The sequence below is a fragment of the Grus americana genome, chromosome 7 (assembly GCF_028858705.1).
Source record: "Grus americana isolate bGruAme1 chromosome 7, bGruAme1.mat, whole genome shotgun sequence".
Taxonomy (NCBI): domain Eukaryota; kingdom Metazoa; phylum Chordata; class Aves; order Gruiformes; family Gruidae; genus Grus; species Grus americana.
This window is the reverse complement of record NC_072858.1, coordinates 29,186,667-29,208,557: the sequence shown is the minus strand read 5'-3', so window position 1 is coordinate 29,208,557 and position 21,891 is coordinate 29,186,667. Positions and strand designations below refer to the sequence as shown.

At 37.6% G+C, this 21,891-nt stretch overlaps 2 protein-coding genes across 8 annotated transcripts; one reads left to right on the top strand and one right to left on the bottom strand.

The window, feature by feature from the left end:
* Nucleotides 1-2,822: 2,822 nt before the first annotated feature.
* EXOSC3 (exosome component 3) lies at nucleotides 2,823-10,780 on the bottom strand. Of its 2 annotated transcripts, XM_054832662.1 has the most exons (5): nucleotides 10,263-10,780; nucleotides 10,019-10,168; nucleotides 8,980-9,131; nucleotides 8,668-8,723; nucleotides 7,349-7,523 (listed from the first exon to the last, which is right to left on the bottom strand). In XM_054832662.1, exons 1-5 carry the CDS (start codon nucleotides 10,572-10,574, stop codon nucleotides 7,498-7,500), a joined length of 696 nt encoding a protein of 231 aa, XP_054688637.1. In that variant the 5' UTR covers nucleotides 10,575-10,780; the 3' UTR covers nucleotides 7,349-7,497. The 2 variants fall into 2 exon arrangements, with proteins under 2 accessions (XP_054688636.1, XP_054688637.1); XM_054832661.1 differs by lacking the exon at nucleotides 8,668-8,723 and having other exon boundaries at nucleotides 2,823-7,523; nucleotides 10,263-10,773.
* A 563-nt stretch (nucleotides 10,781-11,343) lies between these two features.
* LOC129208999 (DPY30 domain-containing protein 1-like) lies at nucleotides 11,344-20,376 on the top strand. 6 transcript variants are annotated; one of them, XR_008577948.1, is made up of 8 exons: nucleotides 11,344-11,733; nucleotides 12,849-13,001; nucleotides 13,100-13,222; nucleotides 14,976-15,050; nucleotides 16,077-16,169; nucleotides 17,810-17,868; nucleotides 18,049-18,096; nucleotides 18,776-20,376. XR_008577948.1 is itself a non-coding variant. In XM_054832671.1 (7 exons), exons 2-6 carry the CDS (start codon nucleotides 12,855-12,857, stop codon nucleotides 17,861-17,863), a joined length of 492 nt encoding a protein of 163 aa, XP_054688646.1. In that variant the 5' UTR covers nucleotides 11,344-11,733; nucleotides 12,849-12,854; the 3' UTR covers nucleotides 17,864-17,868; nucleotides 18,049-18,757. The 6 variants fall into 6 exon arrangements, 5 of the variants coding, with proteins under 5 accessions (XP_054688646.1, XP_054688644.1, XP_054688645.1 ...); XM_054832671.1 differs by lacking the exon at nucleotides 18,776-20,376 and having other exon boundaries at nucleotides 18,049-18,757; XM_054832669.1 differs by lacking the exons at nucleotides 17,810-17,868; nucleotides 18,049-18,096; nucleotides 18,776-20,376 and adding an exon at nucleotides 16,299-17,733 and having other exon boundaries at nucleotides 11,344-11,679.
* The last annotated feature ends 1,515 nt before the right edge of the window (nucleotides 20,377-21,891 follow it).

Here is a 21,891-nt window from a genome sequence, read left to right as displayed (position 1 = left end):
TTAAGTCCGAGAACATAGTGAGCTTATCATTCAAGTAGTCTGATTAATGAGGCACTTAAAATGCTTTCTTATATATTACATTCAAGAATATACTTGCTCAGATAAGCCAGCCAATAACATGTCACAACATCATTTAATGAACATGCTCTTTAGTTCCTTGTGGTCATTAGGCACCGCTCCAGTCAGAAACTCGGACGACTCATCTTCACTACTTTGGGATGATTTCCTGAGGTCACCAGTTAACCTGGCACTTATAATACCAAAACCCAAACCAAACAAAGTAATAGCAATGACAGCACAGTCCAGTCAGGAATACAACAAGCAGCTCAGGAGAAAGAACATAACCTCTTTGATGGTACTGGAGAGGCTACATTCCAAACAACTGGGCGCCACTGATTTTCAGCATGTCCCACACTTATATAGGCCAAATGGCCTTTTCTTATCTCTCTTAACTGGCAGTCACCAGCCACTCCGGTTAGACCTGCTCAGTTTCTGTTTAGCTCAGAGCTTGTTTTTTTGAGGAACCTGACCACAAAACAAGGTCTCTGCTAATTGGAAGCAATAGCAGCATTGCGGTTCTGGCCTAGCACAGATCAAACTGGAGGCAGCAACATGCCACACGTGCTGAGGTGAACCAGAAACCATCGCCTGGAAGCCTGCCCAAGCACCCCGCCGACCCCTTTGAGCAGATCACAGCAGCTCCCAGAGGCTGGCTGCTCCCTGGCCCCACTGCCCTGCTCCGCAGGCGAGCACAGCGTCCCTGTGCTGCTGGACAGCAGCACCCAACAGCGGTTTTGTAAGACACAGCATCACATTGCTCAGTAGATGTCAGAACAGCAGTCTCAGGCAGTTGCAGGGAAAAGATTTTGGGCCTTTCTGTCCAAAATTGTGGTAGCTATGCTTTTATCTGGACAAATGCTTTTAGAAATCACACCACTTATAAAACCACACTAAAGTGCAATTAAAAACTGACCTATGGAAACATGGCAGAAATGGCAGTACTGTACTATCTGAAAGTGGTGGGGAATCTGGGAGGACAGTAGGGTTTGGGGCTGCTTTTTTCCCTTGGAAATGCATGAAACCACATAATATCTTTTTCTCCTTAAGCAGTGTGGTAAGGCTCTCTGTCAATACCAAACATAATATGCCAAAGTAGCTTTCTCACTGTTTTCGAAATACAGTCAGCATATGAATATATGTATCTTTGCCACTTTGACACAGCAATCTTTATAAAACACTACGACAAAAAAAATGAGTGACAAATTTTGTCAGCCATGATCATGTAATTAAAACCCTAATTTCTGCAGGCTGTCAACATTCCTTTCTTCTGAATCTTTTAATGGTTGTGGCTCCAGCTGTCAACATTTGGCAATGATAGAATTGCAGCTCCATTATTTTTGTTGCTATGGTAAGCACACAAAACAAAAAACCCCTTTTTCTTAATGATACTTCTGCACGTCACATCTCTAACAATCTGGCAGCTAGCCTTCACAATTCTAAGGTAGACAGTAATCCTGAGGGGAGGGGGAAAAAAACCCACCACTCTCACAAGACGAAAACATCTTTTTATTTATTCTTTGCCCTGAGTAGGAGTCCATGACAAGGCAACAGGCAAGAACAATAAGCAGTAAATCACAGAAGTGACTCTGACTTCATTTGTCCCTATCGTAAAAAGGAAAAATACAGAAAAACCTAGAAAAATCTGAGCCCACACATCTGGATTCCATCCAAGAATCTCTCTCTCCTTTACAAGGCAGTGAAATCCCTTGAATGCATGCACACTTCTAGTAGATGCAGACCTCAAAGAACAATGGTGTCACGAAAATACTGGAATCTAACATTCTCTGCCTGTGTCTCCAGAAAGGCTTGCTTTCCATGAAAAGCTGCTGTGTTGTGTAAGTGAGGTTGCAGCAACAATTATTTTGTCCTTATTAGACTAACTTGGCCTTCATTGCTTTAGAAAGTTAGTGAGATTTTGGCAGGAAAGTTGCATGGGAATTTGAGCACTTCAGTCTTCTGGTTTTCCCTCTTGATAAAATCCTATTATGATCGATCTGTAATAGTTTAGCTTTTCCATACACCTATTCAGATGTTATTCACACATTTTTCCTGTTAACAAAGAGAGTAATGAAGTCCCTAACACGAAAAGAACACTTCACAGAGCAACAGGCACCAACATTTAATCTTCTAGTTCTCAGGTTTTGAATAGTGGTCTTAAAAAGCACATTGAGCCCTTCTCTTGCTGCTTTCGTAACTCAGTTTTACAGCAGTTAAATGGAATGAAGACTATCAGTCTGCAAACAGCTTGTGTATCAGTTAATTAAATTTCCCTAGCATGCCTGTGCATAAGTCACCCAGCATGCACTGTATCAGTATCTATGCTAAAACACGATCTAGCATTACGAAACTTTCAATTCACGTACAGAATGACAAAGCTGTGTGTTATTTCAGAAGTTAATTATTTCTACTTCTTGTTGGATCATGCTTCTATAGATCAGCTTTAGACCAAGGGCGTTGTTAGACAAATGGCTTATATTAAACTGTCTTTTCTATCAGGAAACAGGAGCTCTCAGAAGCAAGGAGGAAACACAGTGGTGGGCTAAAGCAGGATCTAGGCCCTATATCTGTAGACGGATTTCCAGACTAATTAGGATTTCTGATATTAAGCCAATAAGATTAGTTGCAGATATACAAAAATACAGCTTGAACTTTTCACCCACATGCTTCTAAAGGCATATATATCCATGCAGACTGACATAGGTTTCAGACAGACCAGGCAAAAGCCATCTCTTGTTTGGAGGCTGTAGAGTGATATGTACTCACATGGTGGTATTTTCCACATCATCCCAATTCACAGGAAATAAAAGCGCCAGTCTGTCTACAGACAGCCTGGACACAGGATCTTAGATTTATCTTAAGTAAGATCAGGGTGCAGTAGTCACTGAAGAAACCAAAAGGACCTACAGGTCTTTTGAAACCAGTTTCACCCACATGAGCAGTTCACAGTGGAACACCAAAAAGAGATTGGTGCAACACCCTCCATCTGGACAAGAGCAGAAAGAATTAGTAAGTCTTTTTAATGGGTATACAGATGTGAATACAAATCTCTTTTGGCAACTGCCTAATAAACACTGAATCACAGGAAAGCCTACCATTTACAACAAGACAATAGACAACCAAAGCCTTTGGAAAGGGCTAATAAGGTCATTAGTCCTTCTGTCTGTCCTGCAGTCTTTAATAATCTTCACGGTCTGCATATTTTCCTTGTCGCATTTACTGCGGTGCTACCTATACTGTTATTCTATTCCATTTTGCTTCATTTTTGTCATACTAGGTAGGACACCAAGGCCTAGTGAAAAGAGTTATTTTTAATGACAATTCAAGCCACTAGAACAGCGATCAAGCTTCAGGCTATATAGGCAAAAACAGGCTCTTGAACATCCCAAAATACCCCTATCGATAGCACCGGGTAGTAACTGCACTCATGCAGGATCAGGACATCAGAGGAAAACAGTCATTCTGCAGCCTTCCTGGTTAGCCACCCACAACTGCTACCTAGTTTCTGTTAAAATCCAGGCACCCAACATGTTTCTAGGCTATTTCTCTCTCAAGTTGTTGGGGTAAAACTGACATGTTTAATTCCTTACTATAGACTTCAATAGTAGTTACACATCTTGCAATCTAGACAAGTTATTAGTAAGGACAAGGCTGCTTGTGTTACAACTAAATGAAGTGTCCAACATAGTTCTTAAGACAGCTAGTTTCTATACGCAAATAACGTTTATCTCACCAAGTTGGTTATATGTAGCTAGAAAAACTGGTGTAAATATTTTTATATAAATATGCAAATCCTGGAAATGAACAATTTGTAAGGTTTAAAATAACCTGTTGATATACTTGTTGATTTAGCTGTTACTCAATTATTCACTCAAGCACTGAGGAAGAGAACTGGGTTTTCTCTAACAAATTAATACTTCTCCAGTAGTAGAGCTGCTTTTAATACTTAACATCTGAGAGAAAAATTCCATGACCTCTTCTGATAAAAGAGCATCTGAGTTAGGAAAAACAAAATAACCCTATTAAAAGTGTTGATGCCAATCTGGGTTGTTTTAACAGAGCTTGGCTAGGAATCAAATACACATACCAGCAAGCCTCAGTTGCAACTTCTGGTGGTAAGGTGGTAATGAGTAGCTGGGCACAGCACACTTCCAATCTAGCAGAGCTACAGCCACACTCCAACCATAGCCTTAGAGTTAAGCTCTTAATCCTCTTATTACATTGACCTATTTATCTCTGCAAATTTCTTCTGCTAGAGCAAAATACAAATGTTTTACTATCCTATTTAGTTTCACTACTGCATATCTGTACTTTCTACTAGCATTTAGTCTTGGTTTTTATACAACACATCAACCTAGGAAGGGCCACAAACTATGTTTCATATTTTCAATATATGGTCTCCATTTAATTCTTTGTGAACTTTTTTTTAAGGCATTGTACTCATCTCTGGGGATGCAGACTACAGCCATGTTGACATCTACAATCTTTACTACTTAACTTTCATCTCAACAACTTGAAACAAAAGCAATATAAGAAAGTACCCAATGCACATCACTGAGTATCTGAAACAAGTGACTAACGAGTGGAATCAACAAGGGTGTACATCATGCAGATAAACACAACAGAACATTTCAAGTCCACGGCACCACATCTGAAAGTTCCATTTCCTGAAACATGTGTTTATGTGCCTTTAATGGGAATGTGAAGGATTTCCTGTAACATCTCCAGCAGAATACATAATTACGTCATGATCAGTCTTTCTTCCTAGAACCAAGTTATATTCTATGTCACTCTTAATGGCAATATTGGTTTAGTTACCAAGCCAGAACTAGAAGTTCACAAAGACTATACATACATCTGACTAATTTTGCCTACTTTGTTCATTAAAGCTTGTCAAAGCTAGTAATTGGTTTATGTGGATAGCTTTCTTTTCTCCAAGTAAAAACCACCAACAAAAAAACAAACCAATATTTCTGCATTTTAGTAATGTGTTTAAATGCATTTGCTTTCAAGCATTTTCCCCACACCCATTTTGTTCACATCCACTGTCATTTTTGCCACTGAAGAAATTATGAAACTTAAGTGTAGTATATACTTAAAATGATTGCGTAGGGGGTAAAACTCAAGTACTTAACTTCACAGACACACCATTTTGTTAAACTAAAACCAAGCATAATTTCAATGCATTTTGTTTCCTGTTCTTTATTTAGCTAAGGTTGTATTTAGGTGATAAGCAGTTGACAGTGGGACAGAATAATGGATGGTGTGAAATAGGGCACTGATGATGTTGAAAACTTTCCAGGTCACCATTTGCTGTACTGCACCACCAAAACAGCATTTTTAAATTGGGATTGTTCATGTATCTTGCAGGTTGGGCTTAAAACTCAGATTTTTTAGAGAAAATGGAAGTTGCTTAGACAGGTAAAAGGGGAAATGGTAAGGCTAATTACATTTTTCAAGCCACAACTCTTCAGGAAATGATCTGTGTCATTCCCCATTCCTGTGGTTTTTTATGATGATCCAAGAACATTCACAGAAAACAAAGTTGCACCCTGAGATGATTTGGCAAGTACTTTTCTGCTTATGCCAGCTATTGTTCTAATAACAGACAACCTGCAGGGGCCCTGGTTAGCTCAAGTTGAAAAAACACTGGAGAAGAGCAGTTAGCGAAATCCTTAAATTACAGCTTTTCATGTGTGGTAAGAAATAGATTATAGGCCTAAAGGATTTATGGGATGTGAATGAAAGTCACTTGAGCTGGGAGAAGACAGGTGAAAAAAGATGACTAAAGATCTACCAAGCCAGATGAGCAATACCCTAAATGCTAAACAGGGAGGCCAGTGAAACCCAAAAAAAAATTCTGAGCTATAGCCATTAGACTCATATGGAAACCATTAGTTATATTTGTATTGAATCAGGGGAAGCCCTAGGTAAGCATATTAAAGATGAGTCAGAGGAGTGGCCCTGAAGAAGCAATTTCTAAATGAAAGATGCCAAAGAAAATCATATCAAATACCACAGGCTGAACTTTGGATGAAATACAGAATAAATAGGAAGACATTTGTTTCCACTTGGACTTAAGATGGCATTCAGGCTTACTCTAGTCCTTTCTTCTAGTTTCTTTTAACCATTGCTATCAAACAATTTGGCTTAAGAAACACAAAACATCGTAGCTCTAAATAACTGCTTAAACAGCTCCAATGCAGTTCATTGGGTACATACAGTCAAAAACCTGTCTCCCACAGGAAGCAGGCATCAGTAATTCCCCTTCCACTACTCCACAGTTCTTCTCAAAAGAGCAGTTGCAAACTATTCACATATTAATAGATTGACAGCTTATACTTCCTAGGACAGCATTTCTTCTATATGTATCCAAGGAACTATTACACAGAGAAGCCAAATATAGCTTTTTTCAAAAAAGCTGATTTGGTTAAACCTGAAACAAAGCTATATGGAATCTTCATGCTGTAATGAAACAAAATATAAAACGTCTAAAATTGAGAAACACATGGCTATTGCTGCAGCAGTCTTTAGATAATCTCTAATTAAAAAGCACCTGTGAAAGTTGCAAGTGACTTCAAATAGCACTACTGTTAAGTCTATTTTTTTACCTCCAGTAAGCCATCAAGCCTCCTGAATGTTCATATTGAAGTTATGTCCCATTCATTACTTAAGACTACTAGCCAGGTTATCTTTCAGGGAAAGTGGTAAGGTCACTGTGACCACGTTAGGTCTTAGCCAATCATTTGCTTTAGCCACCCTATGATTATTTTATCCTATGCCCTGTAATTATGTTCTTGTATTTTCCACCTGCATTTCTTGCCAAATTTTATAAAGTATTAAATAATCACTTGTCACTGCAGAGAGCACCTGACCAGAATGAATGACCCATACTTTCTGCTAACCCAAATAAACATGTATTGTCTGAAGTTTTAATATTAATAATGACTAAAAAAGCAAATATACAGAGTTTATAAATTGACCAGTTTTCTTACAAAAGACTTAAGTAGTTACACCTCAAAACTCACAGCTAATGGAAACTTTTAAATACTTTCCAAATCAGTCAGAAAATTCATAAACAGTTTCATAATCACAAAAGTAAAAACAAAGTTCCTAGACAAAACAAGCTGTGCAGATAAAGGGAACTGAAGAACAACAACAAAAGTCTAGTACTTCATTTAAAAAAAGTCTTTTAATATAAATCTGAATACAAAAATAACCAAGACACTCTACAGTCATCTCAAATCCTCAAGGTTTTCTCTTATCAATTCCCTGACAATTTGGCAAGTGCTTGTTTTCTCTGTTCTGCAGTCATATACTCACAGGCTTCCAAAATATTTACTATAATTAAAGTCTGTTGAACTGTCTTAGCTTTCACCCATATTCTTCCATTCATTCCCAGCACCAGCTCAAATGGATACAATTGTGACAACTCCTGAATTATTTCACATTTGGGAGCCAAGAGTCTGTAAACAAGATTAAAAAAGTCAGAGGAAGTAGTAAGCAGTCACATTTGACAGACACAGCATTATCATCAACCAATAACTAAACTGCAGTACTGGCATTATGGGAGATAACAGAGTAACACCAAAAGGTAAGATGATCAAGTTGCATAAGCATCTAAAATAACAATACAGTATCAGATATTTAATTCTCCTCTCAAAACATATGCACCTAAAAAAATATACCATTCATGAACTTAGTTTTTTCCTAATTAGATTCAGAAGTAATACCTGACAAAATTAAAGTGAATGGATACTTTTATAACTCTGATTTAATAAATTCTACAACTACACTGTTTGACAAAGTGACATTTTTAAAGTGCTGCTATGTATAAATTTGACACCAGAGTTAAAGATATGTCTTTCAAAACACTACTTCACTCTTCCTTTGGGAGGAAATATTAACAGCAGTAAATATAGAATACTTGGTTTCTATTAGGTGACAGCATACTGGAAAATAAAATATCAATAATATTATCATACATCTAGGATTAAATCTACCTTCAACAGCCTTTCTCAAAGAAAAATATATCAGGGTTTCACAGTTTACTTATAATATACTGTTATTTCTTTAATTGCATACAGACAAACTTTGGAAAACAAGTAGAACAGTCAGAAAAACATTTTTATCACTTCACACTGACTTCTCATAGGACATGTAAACCAGACAAATCATTACTTAAACCCAGGTATGAAATAGCTGCTTTGCATCTCCAGAATGCTTTTCCAAAGAAAACCAAAAGAACCCACGCAAAAGCAACAACAAAGCTTGACTATTATTTATCCATATAAGCTAGTCATCTTTGATAGTCACAAAAAAATCTGGTATTTGCATCAGCATAACGTAACTCCAAAGCTCACAATTTAAAAGCTTATGGAAAGGTCCCTGAGTTAACACATCAGTTTTACATGAAAATCCCACCATTTAAGCTGTATCCTTATTTTAATAATTTATTTTTCTTGGGAAGTCAGAAAATTATGTGTATTGATGTGGAAAGACCCCTTTAATTAGCTGTCAGTCAAATGTACATCTCCCTACTATTCCATGAAGCAGAAAAAGAACAGTAAGCATTTCCAATTTTTAAACTCCAAGGTAGTAGGTACATACCTGAAACCCCAGCTTGAACATTTGATCTCCCCTGGTCAATGGTTTTGTTTTCCATACTGCCTTGGCAAACACATCACCTTTTTTAAACAGGTCACACAACACCATATAGAAGAACATCTAAATCTCTTAAGGCAAAAATACATGCTCCTTCTAGTTCAATATCCACACTCTATTCAGTAAAACTGGTATAAGTGCACTAAAATAACAATACACTCTGATAATCAAAGTTGTCCACACTGCTCAAAGGAAATAGTAGGGCAAATCCCACCCACCACACTACCTGTTAGAGTGACTACTTTTCTTAGTACTTACTTTCTTATTAGACCCAAGGAAACTTTGAAGAGGAAACCATCTTGTCCAATTATTCCCATTCCACTTGATCTTCCACTGCTGTCTATACAGACCATCTCTGGTTCCATGTCTTTATTTGCTACAAGGAACTGACCATAAATAAGATCTCCCACCTAAACAAAGCAGTGACAAAAGCCAAAGTATTACAGAAGATCATGCTGCATATTTGTAATAAATACTCAGTTGATAAAGACCCTCCCATGAGGCCACAAAACAGTTTTAAAAATATTGGTGACAGAAAAATAAACTGGTATAATAGGAATTCTCATTTTCTCTTTTTCTACTAGAGGAAACATCCACTAGGAACAATTATCTTGCATCACTACTAGAATTTAACAGATAGAAAAAAGTACAAAATTTTATTTTGTGTTGTATTCTTCTTTTCCTTTTTAAACACTAAATATGAATTCTTCTTTCTTTGACTTTAAGGGTATTAAAAGTCTAACCAACCTGCTCTTATAATCATTTATCAGGAAAAAAACCAACCAAACAAAAAAATCACACTAACCTATTTTGTTTTTCTTTGCAGTCCATTTATACATTCTGGTGATGCTAAGTCAGTTGAATACAGAAGCTATGGCATGCATGTGCCACTAGTGTTTAGAACAGTGTTATTAAAAAACCAATTGTTTTCTACCAGTATCAGATAGTGTAAAAGCTGGTTTTAAAACCTTAACTTCAAAGTGCTCCCTTGGATCTACATTGCTCATGAACTGCTGACAGTATTATGGGAAAGTTAAACTGTAAGGAGTGAAAAAGCCTGCCATCTGACAGATATGAAACCACACTAGTTACATATTAAGAAGTCTCAGAAAGCCCACAGCCTAATCGTGCAAAAACCTCTAAGGAGGGCCACGGCAAAACCACTGCAAATAAACCTGCACTACTACTCTTACGTGCGGCTTATAAAAATACCTTTTACTAAGAAAAAGGACTAAAACATGAAAGAAGCACCAAACGACAATGCTAAAGCGTTACCTCCAATAAACAAAAGTATTACCTGTACATTTGGCCTGTTCCTCTTCGTGGCCCCTTCAAAGGCCAAGTAGGACAGAGACGCTTGCTCGCTCCCACCGACGTCCAGCTTAAACACGTCTCCTGCTTTGGCCGTCACTATCCCTATGACGTGGTCGCCCTTTACCGGAACATACTGCAAAGGGGGTTCGTGGACACACAGGTGAGGCAAGTGGGGACAAGACAGGGGCTCCCTCCCCGCTCCCAACCCGGTCCCTCCGCGTCCCTACCCGCTTCTGCTGCGAGTCCACCCAGTAGGCGCCGCCCGCCGCGCTGCCGCCTGCCTGGCGGTGCCGCAGCAGGCCGCACTTGGTCACCAGCAGCCCGGCCGTGCATCGCCGCAGGCCCGGCCCGCAGAGCAGCCGGCCCCGCGGAGCCGCGCCGGCGCCCAACTGCAGCCGCTCCGCGTCCTCGTCGGGGTGGGCAGGGAGGAGCAGCACGTCCCCGGGCAGCACTACCTGGCCCACGCAGGCATCGGCCGCCACGCCGCGCCCCGCCGCCATCATCGCGCAGGCGCCCACCCGCCGCCGGGAGCCGCGCATGCGCGGGGGCGGCCGGCGGCTCTCCCGCGGCGGCGGGTCACCTCTACCGGCCGCTGCTAGAAGGGCAGCCGCAGCGCGGGGCCGCGCCTCCCCTCTGCCCCGGGGCTAACGGCGGCTGCGGCTTTGCCGCCCTGTGAAACGTGTTCGCAGAGCGCCGGCGACACCCTCTGGGCTGAGCAGTAATGCCACCTATTACGTACTATATACGAAATACCGACACCAGCTCCTTACCTTTCAAGGATCCGTTTTATCAGCTGTACGCCTCATCACTCCGATGCAGTCTTTCATTCTGGCAAGACTTCACTCCGCGATCTTTCGTTTCTAATAGGGAAAGACCGAGACAACGTTAACGCAGTTAGGCTTCAGAATTGATTCAGACGCTGAATTAATTCCTTCAGCTGCAATTATCTGTAGCTTTTCGTAATACCTGACTAAAAGTTGCCAGTAAAACGAGCAGCTGGCCAAATTTGAGGTGAATGTCAGGTAGTAAGTTTGTCAGTGACGAGAAAAAGATCACTCCACTTTAAAGCTGGAAGTCTAACTTCAAAGTACGGGAGATCACAGCTTTATTTAGAAGGCCCCCTGTCCTTGCCTACAAAACCCCTATTCAGCGTTAGCTCGGGTTCCTTACGTTAAAATTGCAAGAACATTTTATTTCTTAAATTGCTTTCTAGTCTTTATCTGCTTAGATATGACTGACTCTTTAAATTAAATTGAAGTATCTGTACGTTACCAGCATACTGCATCAGGACTGATTACAGGTGTGTTTCGTTTTTGCGTAAGCCCCCTCTGATAGGGAACTGTTCACGGAGAGATGACGTTAAACACATCTGAAGTGGGTTTGTCCCTAGGAAGACCCCGAGGAGCAGCAGCGGACACACCGTTTCGACAGAGGCCGGTGGTTTCCCCCGGCTGCCGGACACCGCCCCAGAACTCACCACCACCCATCCGGCACTGCCCCACTACGACGTCGCGCCCTTCCTCCAATCGTGTGCCTCCTACCGTCTGCGTAAAGGTCGCGAGCGGTGTTGCTTAGGAACCCAACGCGTTCTGGGGTGGTGCGCGCCTACCTCGAGTCTCTCTGAGGAGAGCGACGTTGGAGCGGGTGAGGAGGCGCCCAACAGCCGCTGGGCCGGAGGCAGGCGCTCAGTAGGAGCGGGTGGGTACGAGCGTGGTGCAGGCTGCCGTCCCGGAGACGTGCTCGGGACTCCGGGAACTAGTGCCGGGGAGCAGCTGGAGTGGGGTGGCTCTCTGAGGGAACTAAAAACGGCTGTAGGGCAGGCTAGATAATTACCTTAGTAACCGCCCCACGGTACCTGAGGCAGGGTGGTGACAGCATCAGGTCTTAGTGGCGGTCTATGGAGCACTGGTCGGGGTGAGGTGGCGTGCTGATCTACCCAGGAAATAGGAACAGCACTACAGGAGCACAGCTAGGGACAGGCCCACCCAGCACGTAGCTCTGGGGAGAGGTGAAGGCCCCAGCCTGGGCTTAAATGGAGTCCGGGGGCAGAGGGCGTGGGTGGAGGCTCCAGGTGAAAATGGTCGGGTGGGAGAAGTTTTACATGTGTGGTGTTTTCCACAGTGTAGTAGGAAGGTAGTAGTGTAGAGCTGTGTGGTGTGTTTGGGGTGGGGTGGCTGCTGGGTGGGTCCTGTTTTTCTGGACAAGGGTTGTGTGATATAGATTTAGTCCTATTGAGGACAAATGATGGGTCTTTCAGTATTACAGAAATTGGATTGCAGGTGTGTTATGTGTTTACTAGTACAGTACAGGAGCAGTAAAACTTTGTGTGTGTGTATAGGGACTTGTTACTTTCATAGCTGTATAGAGTGATTCCTTTAGGTCCTGGTCTTGCATACATATCCTAAAGATACCTTTGTTAGTTCAAACTAAAATCTGTATTTAATTATTTACAGAACTACTTTGCTGTTCTTCAAATATCTGTATAGAAGTGTCCTATGTCCTGTTGTGCTTTTGATGTTTTTTTGTTATCATGCTGACTTAGAATTTCCAAGCAGTTTCTGAATTATCTTTGTCTAAATAGTAAGGGAGGTTTTGAGCATTTTTTTTCTGCGGTGCTCAATGTAACTAATATATTATTAGAGCTTTTAAGAACTAAACTAATATTAAATTTAAGGAATTTGTTACTATTAATTGCTAGGTTAATAAAAAGAATGATGTTGTACTCAGTTTTTGGTGCCTGAGGCAATAATTTGTAAAAATCCTAATTTAGTTCTTATATTGATGGCTAATGTCTGTCTGTTTGTTGTTAGTAGGTGTGAATGGAGTCTCAGTATCTGAAGAGATGTCTGGGAAGTTGTTTGAAAAAGGGACTGGCAGAGGTTGTAGAGCATCGGCCAGCAGATCCAATAGAGTATCTGGCACATTGGATTTACAATTACAGAAGAAATTTAGATGAAGAAAAAAAGGTGGATCCATCTTGGCCAAAAAGGTTCATGACAATATAATTAATACTATTTAATATCTTTTTATTTTTTTAATTGATTCTGTGTTATCTCTGAAATAGAGAATGTTGGAGAGGATTGAGCTGGAACAAGAACGGGAGGCGGCCCTGGTAGAACTTGAAATGTTAAGAAAAATGAAGGAAGAAGAGTTACTGTTCCAGCAGAAACTTGAAGAACAATGTCAGGTTAATAATACTTAATAATAAATAATTATAGATAGTGTATGATGATGTGGCATCTTTTAGTGCTCTGTATACTTCTAATCTTGGTATAATGATTTTGATAGAAGGTGGCATAAAAGGAGTATTTTAATCTCACTTTACTAAATAATAACTGAAATGATTAGTCAGCACATGGGAAGGAAAACTTATGTAGTATGTAGTAAAATGTTATAAAAAATAATTAAAGATCCTAAGGTAAAAAACAAGCGATTTAAGACTTGTACAAGAAGTAACTTAAAATAAGTAGACTGTATTCTGTAGTTAATTATGAACAAGAGCTGGTGCAAATAAAGCTAGAAATCATTGCAAATATTTTTGGCAGGCCTGTGAGGAGGCCTGGGAGCAATAACTGATCATTGTCTTAAGCTACCTGAATGTAATATCAGTAAGACAAAAAAGGTAATGTGAATGTATACATAATTACAGAGTCCTGAAAATGGTTGCAAATCAGCAAATGAAGATTGCAAATTCAAGCAGTTTTTATAGCTTGATCCAATGAGATGCCTCTTTGTTTCCTTAGCTACCTGAGCCTTCTGTTGGCATAAAGCAATTTAAATTCTATATATAGAATATATATATTCTATACTATGTGGACTTGAAATATGAGAAATAAAGGTAATATGTGTTTCTATCTGTCGTTTATAAAGGAATCACATGAATTTGAGCACATGTGTAACAGCATCTGTTGCTGTGGTAAAGTTCACATTGTCTGACAAGATTTTTTTACATGGCTGACTTTCATGATGTTAAAATCAAAAGTTTAATTTTAAATCTGTGCCAATCTTGTTAAGCCCAGTTCTAGTGGAAGATGCAGTCATTCTATTTTACTTGCACTTTTTAAATTTGGGATTTACTAATTTGCAGACCAACAGTTATTTGCTTAAGGATTTTGTAAGTTGTTTAAAATAGTAAATGGAGTCAAGACTAAGAGATTGTATCTAGAGATAATTCACAGAGAAATATTTAATGTCATGTAAACTGAGGGAAAGATGTTGAACAATACTCAGATGCATTTTTTAACCTAACTCATAGTTTTGGCTATAGTCATGTACTCAGGCTTGTTTTGATTTTACATACCAAACAGGCATGTGAAAACTAGTTACTACAATTTAGCAATGTTTGTAGTAACTGTTCACAAAATGCTACAGCAAACAGTATTCTCTAGGCCCTAGCGTTGTTGAATGTGAACTCTTAGATTATGCAGTTTTGATTCAATAGGACTTAGGCTCACAAATAAAAACCAATTTGTATTAGATATTTCCAGCTGGAAGTTGTAAAGGTTGATGATGAAGATGATTAATGTTAATGGCATTGCTTACCAATCTTTTCTATAGATTTGACTCTATGTGGATTCATCTGTCTGTGCAAAATACCATGATAAGTATCAGAGAGCTTAATCCAAAGTATAGGAGATGATGAATATAGACTGCTAAAGAGTATGAGGAATGAGACAGCATCTTAAGTGTGTATGCTAACTTCAGTTGTCTATTTCTTCTTCCTTTTGGTAGTAAAGCCTTTCTCTCCATGCAAGTCTAAAACTTGTGAAAATGTTGAATCAGGTGATACTGAAGGGGCTTTATGTTATTAACATTGCAGTTATGTTTTATGCTTTTTTATTTTATTTAAGATTTCAATTGTGAAATACATTGTAAGCAATGGGGTGGGGAAGATCGTGTAGGTTTTTTTCCTTCTAACTTGTCCTTTCTTAAACTGGCAGTTGGAACAAGAACGTGAGAAGTTGGAACTGCAGAATGAAGAAGATGAAAAGCTGTTGCAGCAGAAAGATCAAGAGGTTTAAGTCATAGAATCCGAGAATGGTTTGGGTTGGAAGGGACCTTAAAGATCATCTAGTTCCAAGCCCCCTGCTGTGGGCAGGGACACCCTCCACTAGACTATGTCAAAGCTTAGTCAGTGATTTGAAAACACTGTGAATCAGCTGTCTCTTCCAGATGCAGGCACTAAATACAAAACACAGGGCGGAAGCCCATGAGTATTGAACCAACACACAATTTAAAAAAAAATTGTGAAAATGGGAGAGGAATGTCTAACACCTTACTTTCCAGCCTGGGTTTTATACTTGACTTTTGGTCTTTTCTATTAGATTTATGTAGTTTATATTCAAAACAGAGCATAAATTTGTTGCAAAACTTAGTGTAAATTCAGCTTAGTTGATGCTTTCATGTTCCTTGATGGTATTTATGAGAAAGTATTATAACTTAAGCATGTCTAATGGAAGTGTCTAGACAGCAATGTTTTACTGTGTGTTAACACAAAGTCAGTTTGCTGTAACTGGAAAAGGAACTGTGGTTTCAAATTAGGATGCCTCTTGATTCTGAAATCCTCTTGGAGCACAGGAATTTATACTAACAAAAGAATGTGTATACAGATGGTTGTGTAAGTGTATGGTCTTTTAATGCTATTTCAGTAAAGACATAAATTGATAATTGGCGTGTTTATCTCAATAAAACTTTTAAATGTGAATATTAAATTTATGTGGAGCAAGTCATATTGTATGTTTTTAGACCTCTCAGTAAAAATACTGATAGAACATAATTGTAGAAAGATGACAGTATGAAAGTGACAGGAAAAATGAGTATGTAGAAGTTAAAACCAACATTCCTGTTACTTAAAAAACTGATTAAAATAGTCTTAACAAGCACACAAAGACCATATTCACATACTAACACATTTGTATAGCATGCATCTGAAGTATTATCTTTGTATTAATACCATTTTTAACACATCTGAAATATTCTCTATAGAAAATTATTTGTGACATGGAATGGTTTTAACTGAAAACTGGCTGTCATTATCATAGGAAAATGAAAAGACAATAGCTGAACTTACAGATAGACCTGGGGCACCTAATTTGACCACAGTCAAGGAGCTAGATGACAATGGACAGTTTGAGGTAAGTGTTTAGAAAGAACAGGGAAATAATAAATGATTGATTCTTACAGATTTGTTGTTCTGTGCTGACATATCGAAGGTTAAAACTGTTGCAGTTAAGACTGTGCTGGTTCTCTCCTATCATTTTAAGGGATGGTGTTTTGGCCACAACATCCAAACTGTCCTTATCCTGTTCTCTGGTACAAGTTAAGCTATTCTAAAAGACTGTGGTGTTGGCTGACTAAATCCTCAAGATTTTAAATGTCCTTTTGTACTCAGATATGTTACAAATGAAAGTATGAATATTTTCAGACAGCAGGCAGCCTTTCTTTGCCATGTGAACAGAGAGTCATATACAACATGTATTAAATCACAAAAGATGACTTGTTTGAGTGATTGAAGTTATTTATATTTTTCTGGTTGAAGTATTTTTTGCAGCAGAATGTACTCTTGTGCACAGGTATCTGAGCAAACATTTTAACATAAAAGACCAGATAGTCAGGACACACAGTGCTCACTAGGGCGAAGACTTGCTGAGAATCAGGTTATCTGAGCCCTGTGTCAACATGTGTGCTGCTTTCAGTACTACAACTATGGCTCCATATTGTGATCCTCAGACATCTTCTATGCCCAGCTTATTCTTTTAGCTCTTTTCTCTCCTTCCTTTTATACTGGACAGTCTAGGGAAATGAGAGGCCATGAATTAGCCTTCATTTATTATAAGGCATGGTGGTATATTTAACAGATACTGCTAACTCTTGCAAAATCACTCAGCTTTCAGTATTCACTGGTCATAAAGATTTTGGTATGTCTGACTATTTACACTTGGAGTATTCCGAACGGTATGACTTGAGATTTTGATATACTAGTTTTAATACATCATTATCACAATCCTTTTTTCTTTATTAGCCTTAATTTGATCTAATTTCTGGTATTAGTGGTGTAATTCTAGCTTAGAATTTATATTGTGATATTAATATGCTTTATGCTTAAGGTTACTTTAATAACAGCCTGTTTTATAAGTGTTCTCTAAATATATTTATGAATGTACTTGTGAGTATTCTTAGGGTCAGGTTTTCACAGGTGTTTTTTTCACTAGGGTAAATCAGATGAGTTCTCTAAGGTCTTGTGTAGCCCCAATATTTATAATTTTCTGATAATTACATATTAAAAAGTATTCTTGAGGCTTCAGGCATATTTAATGTGTTTTTAAATATGTGAATTGCGAAACCAGAGGTGAAAATGAGTAGCAAACTTATTTGCTTCTCCTTATATGTGCCAGGTCCCAAGTTTTCATGCCAAAAATCATTTAAAGTTGGACTACGTTGGCCTTTGGTGATGTTGTTTCAGGTTTTACAATATGTTTGAGTTAAACTACAAATTAAGAACAGATCAATAGAATGAAAATGTATAGACTTTTACTATTAAAACTATTCTGTTCTAAGAATCATAATACTTCGTCCAGATGCACTGGAGATAGATATATAATAATAAAAGTCTCATGGTAAACTTGATTGTATTTGACTGAATGGATGAATGCAGAATCATATTGCTGAATACCAGCTTGTCTGTCATGTGGGTTTTTGTTTTTCTTTTCCCCTTTTTCTTTTTACAAAGTTCAGTAACTGCTGGCAACTGACAGAATTTCTTTTTTGTTTTTAGAGTATAACAGATCTCACGGCAGAACCAGAACAAGAAAGTTCCCAACTGACCTGAAAGCAGTAAATATATTTTCTAATCATTACTTGCTGATCCTGAAGTGTAATGTCTTCATTTATGTATTTTATTTATAGAAATGATTTACATAGCTGTTGTTTCAGTTTCTGTGCTTTCTTGGTGTTTGTGTAAAGTCTGTTAATTCTGGCATGTGATGCTTCCTTTTTGTTCTTAAACCATTGTAGCTAGCATGGCTGACTCAGAGGAAGAAAACCGCAAGTAAAATGAAAGTGGTAAATATATCTTATTGCCCCTTGATTCTTGAAGCGTAACAATGGAATAATTATAGGTATAACTAATATGTCAAGATTATTTTGAAGGGCTACAATATGATAATTTGAATCAATATTAAAAAAGAGAAGATTCTTGGAAAATCTTTTTTCCAAGAATTTGAATGGTTTCTGATAGAAAGAAGGAATGTTCTATAGACTAAAAGATTGAAAGAGTTCTGCGTCTCAAACTAGATATAGAAATCAAATCAGAAGGTTTTTTGTAATTAATCTGTAAGAAAATCTGTAAGAGAAATTGAACTTGTGTGACTCAGTAGAGAGATATACTAAAAGATCTTCTCTAAGAAATCATGAGGTGCTTTTTGTAATGCTAGATATTTGGTCTAGGCTTTATAATAACTTGATATTAGATGAGCTGCAAGCATCTGCATATCAGTGTTTTGATTAGTCAAGTCTTAAAATAATCTTTCCTGCATTTGTCTTGAATTTGCAATTCAATAAATTACATCTGTGTTGTTTCTTTCTAAATATCATTATTAGTTCTCCAAGCTTCACTTTAAAAAAAAAAAAAGAATATTTAGCCTGATCCATATTAACCTATAAAAATAATTTTTATAATCCTTAAAGATTGCATTAGGTTGTATAAGAACAAATGTCTGTAACTACTGATATCTTATTCCAGGTTGTCAAGAAAGTTCTGTATCTGTTCATTATAAATGGAAAAGACACCAGCGTTAAGAAATCTTGTGCTTCTTGGCTAAAACATGCCTTTACCTCTCACTATTTTCTAATAATAGAGGTTAGTTGGACAATTAACATGAAGTCATTTCCAATATTGTATAATGAGAATACTTTGCATTACAAATTCAGAGCATAGTGCATTCACTGCATTCTTCAGTTTTGGGATGAAAGATTTTTGGGATATTTTCACTTTGTTTATATTATAGCTAGCTTTAAGGGTTTTGCTATCTTTGGCAAAATGTTAAAAATATCTATATACCAAATAGGCAAAGGTCAATCATGCAATAAATATTTTTCTGCTCTAGATAACTTGTTTGGTTCATGTGGCTCATACTAGGTGTAATCCTATTGATTTTTAAAAAGGTAAGCACTATTGATTTCTAGTGTAGTAATATTATTTTTCCCTTAAAAATAAAGTATGTTTATTAAAAAAAATCCGGTTGCCCTCTTTATTGTCATATTGCTTTTTGGATGGTGTTAATTAGCATGTCTTAAAAGAACATCTTTAAAACCAAAAGAGAAAAATGTTACTCTCCAGGTTTAAATAATTAGAAAGGTTTGTGTAACTTTAGGTAATGAAAAATGGAACTAGTTTTTTGACTAGATGGTCAGGCTTTGCTATCTATATTCTGTATCAGTAGAAGTTTGCAATGTCTATGACAGTCAAGAATCTTTTCTGTGAAATGATTATGCCCTTATGGTTGATGTTCCAACAAACCAATTTAGTCACAGTTTATGATTATATTTATTAGCAACAATTAAAATAGTACCATTTTAAGGCTGCATTTTAAGACACTACAGTTCTAATTACACTTATTAACACTGTATGCACAGCAGCTTCTTGTGCTAATCCCAAAAGGATGGAGTAACTGGATAAATAGATAGGAGTTTCTCTTTTAAGCTAGTATGAGTAACTGAATCTCATTATTTAGATTAAACTTTCCAAAAATTGGTAACTTGTGTCCATTTACGTTTTATGTCAGTTATGTTGACTATGAAAATTTCAGTCATCATACAGCCTTCATATTTAATTAGGAAATATGTTCAAGTTGTAAGATGGTATTTCAAAACATGCTAGTAAATAATTCTAATTGCTACTTGCAATGTGTGGCTTTCACTTTCTCTGTTTTCATAACATTTGTATCTTTCTTTGATTTTGTTACATGTGTGTCCACTAGAGTGCATCCTAAATAAACATACTGGTGGCTCTGTCAGTTACAACCAATGAAAACTACGACTTTTGTCATTTTGTTTCAGCTTATTTTTAACTGTGACTTTCTTTGTGATCCTGCAGTTCATATTCCTCACTTTCTAGACAGGAATTGAATTTTTGGTTGGAAACTTTTATCAGAGAATTGCTTCAAGGGTCAAAATAAAATGGTAGATTCCAATTTACCTATTCATTTGCTGTTAATTATGTACAGAAGACATAAGTTGTTCAAATATTATTTATAGGAATTCCCATTTTTTTCAGGATTTGATGTGCATAGACCTAGTTCATTGATCAACTTCTACAGCTTTATAGGAATTCTTATGTTGGATATAGGACCAGAGGGTAAACAGTTCTTGGCTCAGTGCTTTCTTAACATGCAAAGCAGCCTGTAGGTAACTTGGAAATGTAGTCCACAACAAAGATGACTTATGCTTGAGTGTCTAAGCCTGAAGGGAAATTAAAGCAGCTTAAAATTATCTTTGTCTTCTCCTGAACTTTAACCTTCTTTGGAGTATAGCGAACTAGAGCCTGGAACAGGAAGAGAGCAGAAAAGATGATAGTATTTTATTCTTACTACATGTGATGTGATTCCAGAAACATTAATACAGTTTAGCTTCTGCATAAAATCTAAAGTTGTATATTAAAAGAAAATGTGATTACCTAATTTAACTTAAGCTACAGCTTGCATTCCCTTTGAATACATTTTTGTGGAATGAAGAAGATAAAATTCCAAGGCAGATGATAGAAAATGTTGCTGAAAATAAGATGCTAAATACTGACAGAAGATTTATGAAATTGTCATTTTTCCTTTCTTCAGAATAGGAGCAGACTTATTTAGGCTGCTATCAGACCCCATGTACAGATCCTCCAAAGAACGTGCTGATAGTAATGTGCCCATTCACAGCTGTTCTCATTCCAGCAATACTGAAGCATAAGGATGAAAACAGATATGAAGCCCAGAATAGGACAAAATGAATCAGATTAACTATCAGTCTGCTCACAAAGATGGAAACTCAGCTCTGCAATGTGAGAAGCTTTCCTCCTAGGAGGAGATATACATGTTGCAGCAAGCACATTTTAATGTTATCTTTTAACAGAATAGACTTTAAGTCTGCAGTCCCATTCTTATCATGGATGACTTTCCTTTGTAGTCTGAAAGAATCAAGTTATCTTTTTGTAAGCAAAAGCTTTATACAGTAATTTGCTAATGGTAATGAGCTGGATGAATTAGTCTGGGTTAACTGTAAAATTGAATTCCTCTGAACTTTGCTAATACAGTTTACTCATATTTGAAGTCAGCTATTAATTGCTTTACCTCTGTGAAGTTTTTCCTGTACTTAGGTTAGATAAAGAACAGTGTCTATTGACTACAGCTAGAAAAGAGAGTCTAATCCTGTTATTTGCTGATAAGGACTGATCTACTTGTGAAAAATATCTGACTATTACACTTGTTTGTTTTTTCACTTTCTTTGTTTTCTGACATTACTGTTATAAACCCTTGTATAGTCTGTGCTTTATACTTGTACATTTGTTTCAATTTATATGATGGAAGAAGCTATTCTATTATAAACACTTAAATGGGTATTATTGGGCTAATAGTAGTGGAAGAAAGGCAGGGTGGAAGAATGTGTCCTTTAATCAAGCTGTCAGTGTAGCAAACTTTAAGAAGCAGAAGACTGTTTCACAGAATCTGAGAGATCTCGGATGGATATCCAACTGAAATGCTCTGGGTCTTCCCTGTAAACCTGCACCTCATAGAATTATTATCAGAAACCAAAATTGGTGTTTAGCTTAGATCTGAGATCAGAATTTTTGTAATTTATACTATTTTTATTTGAAATAAG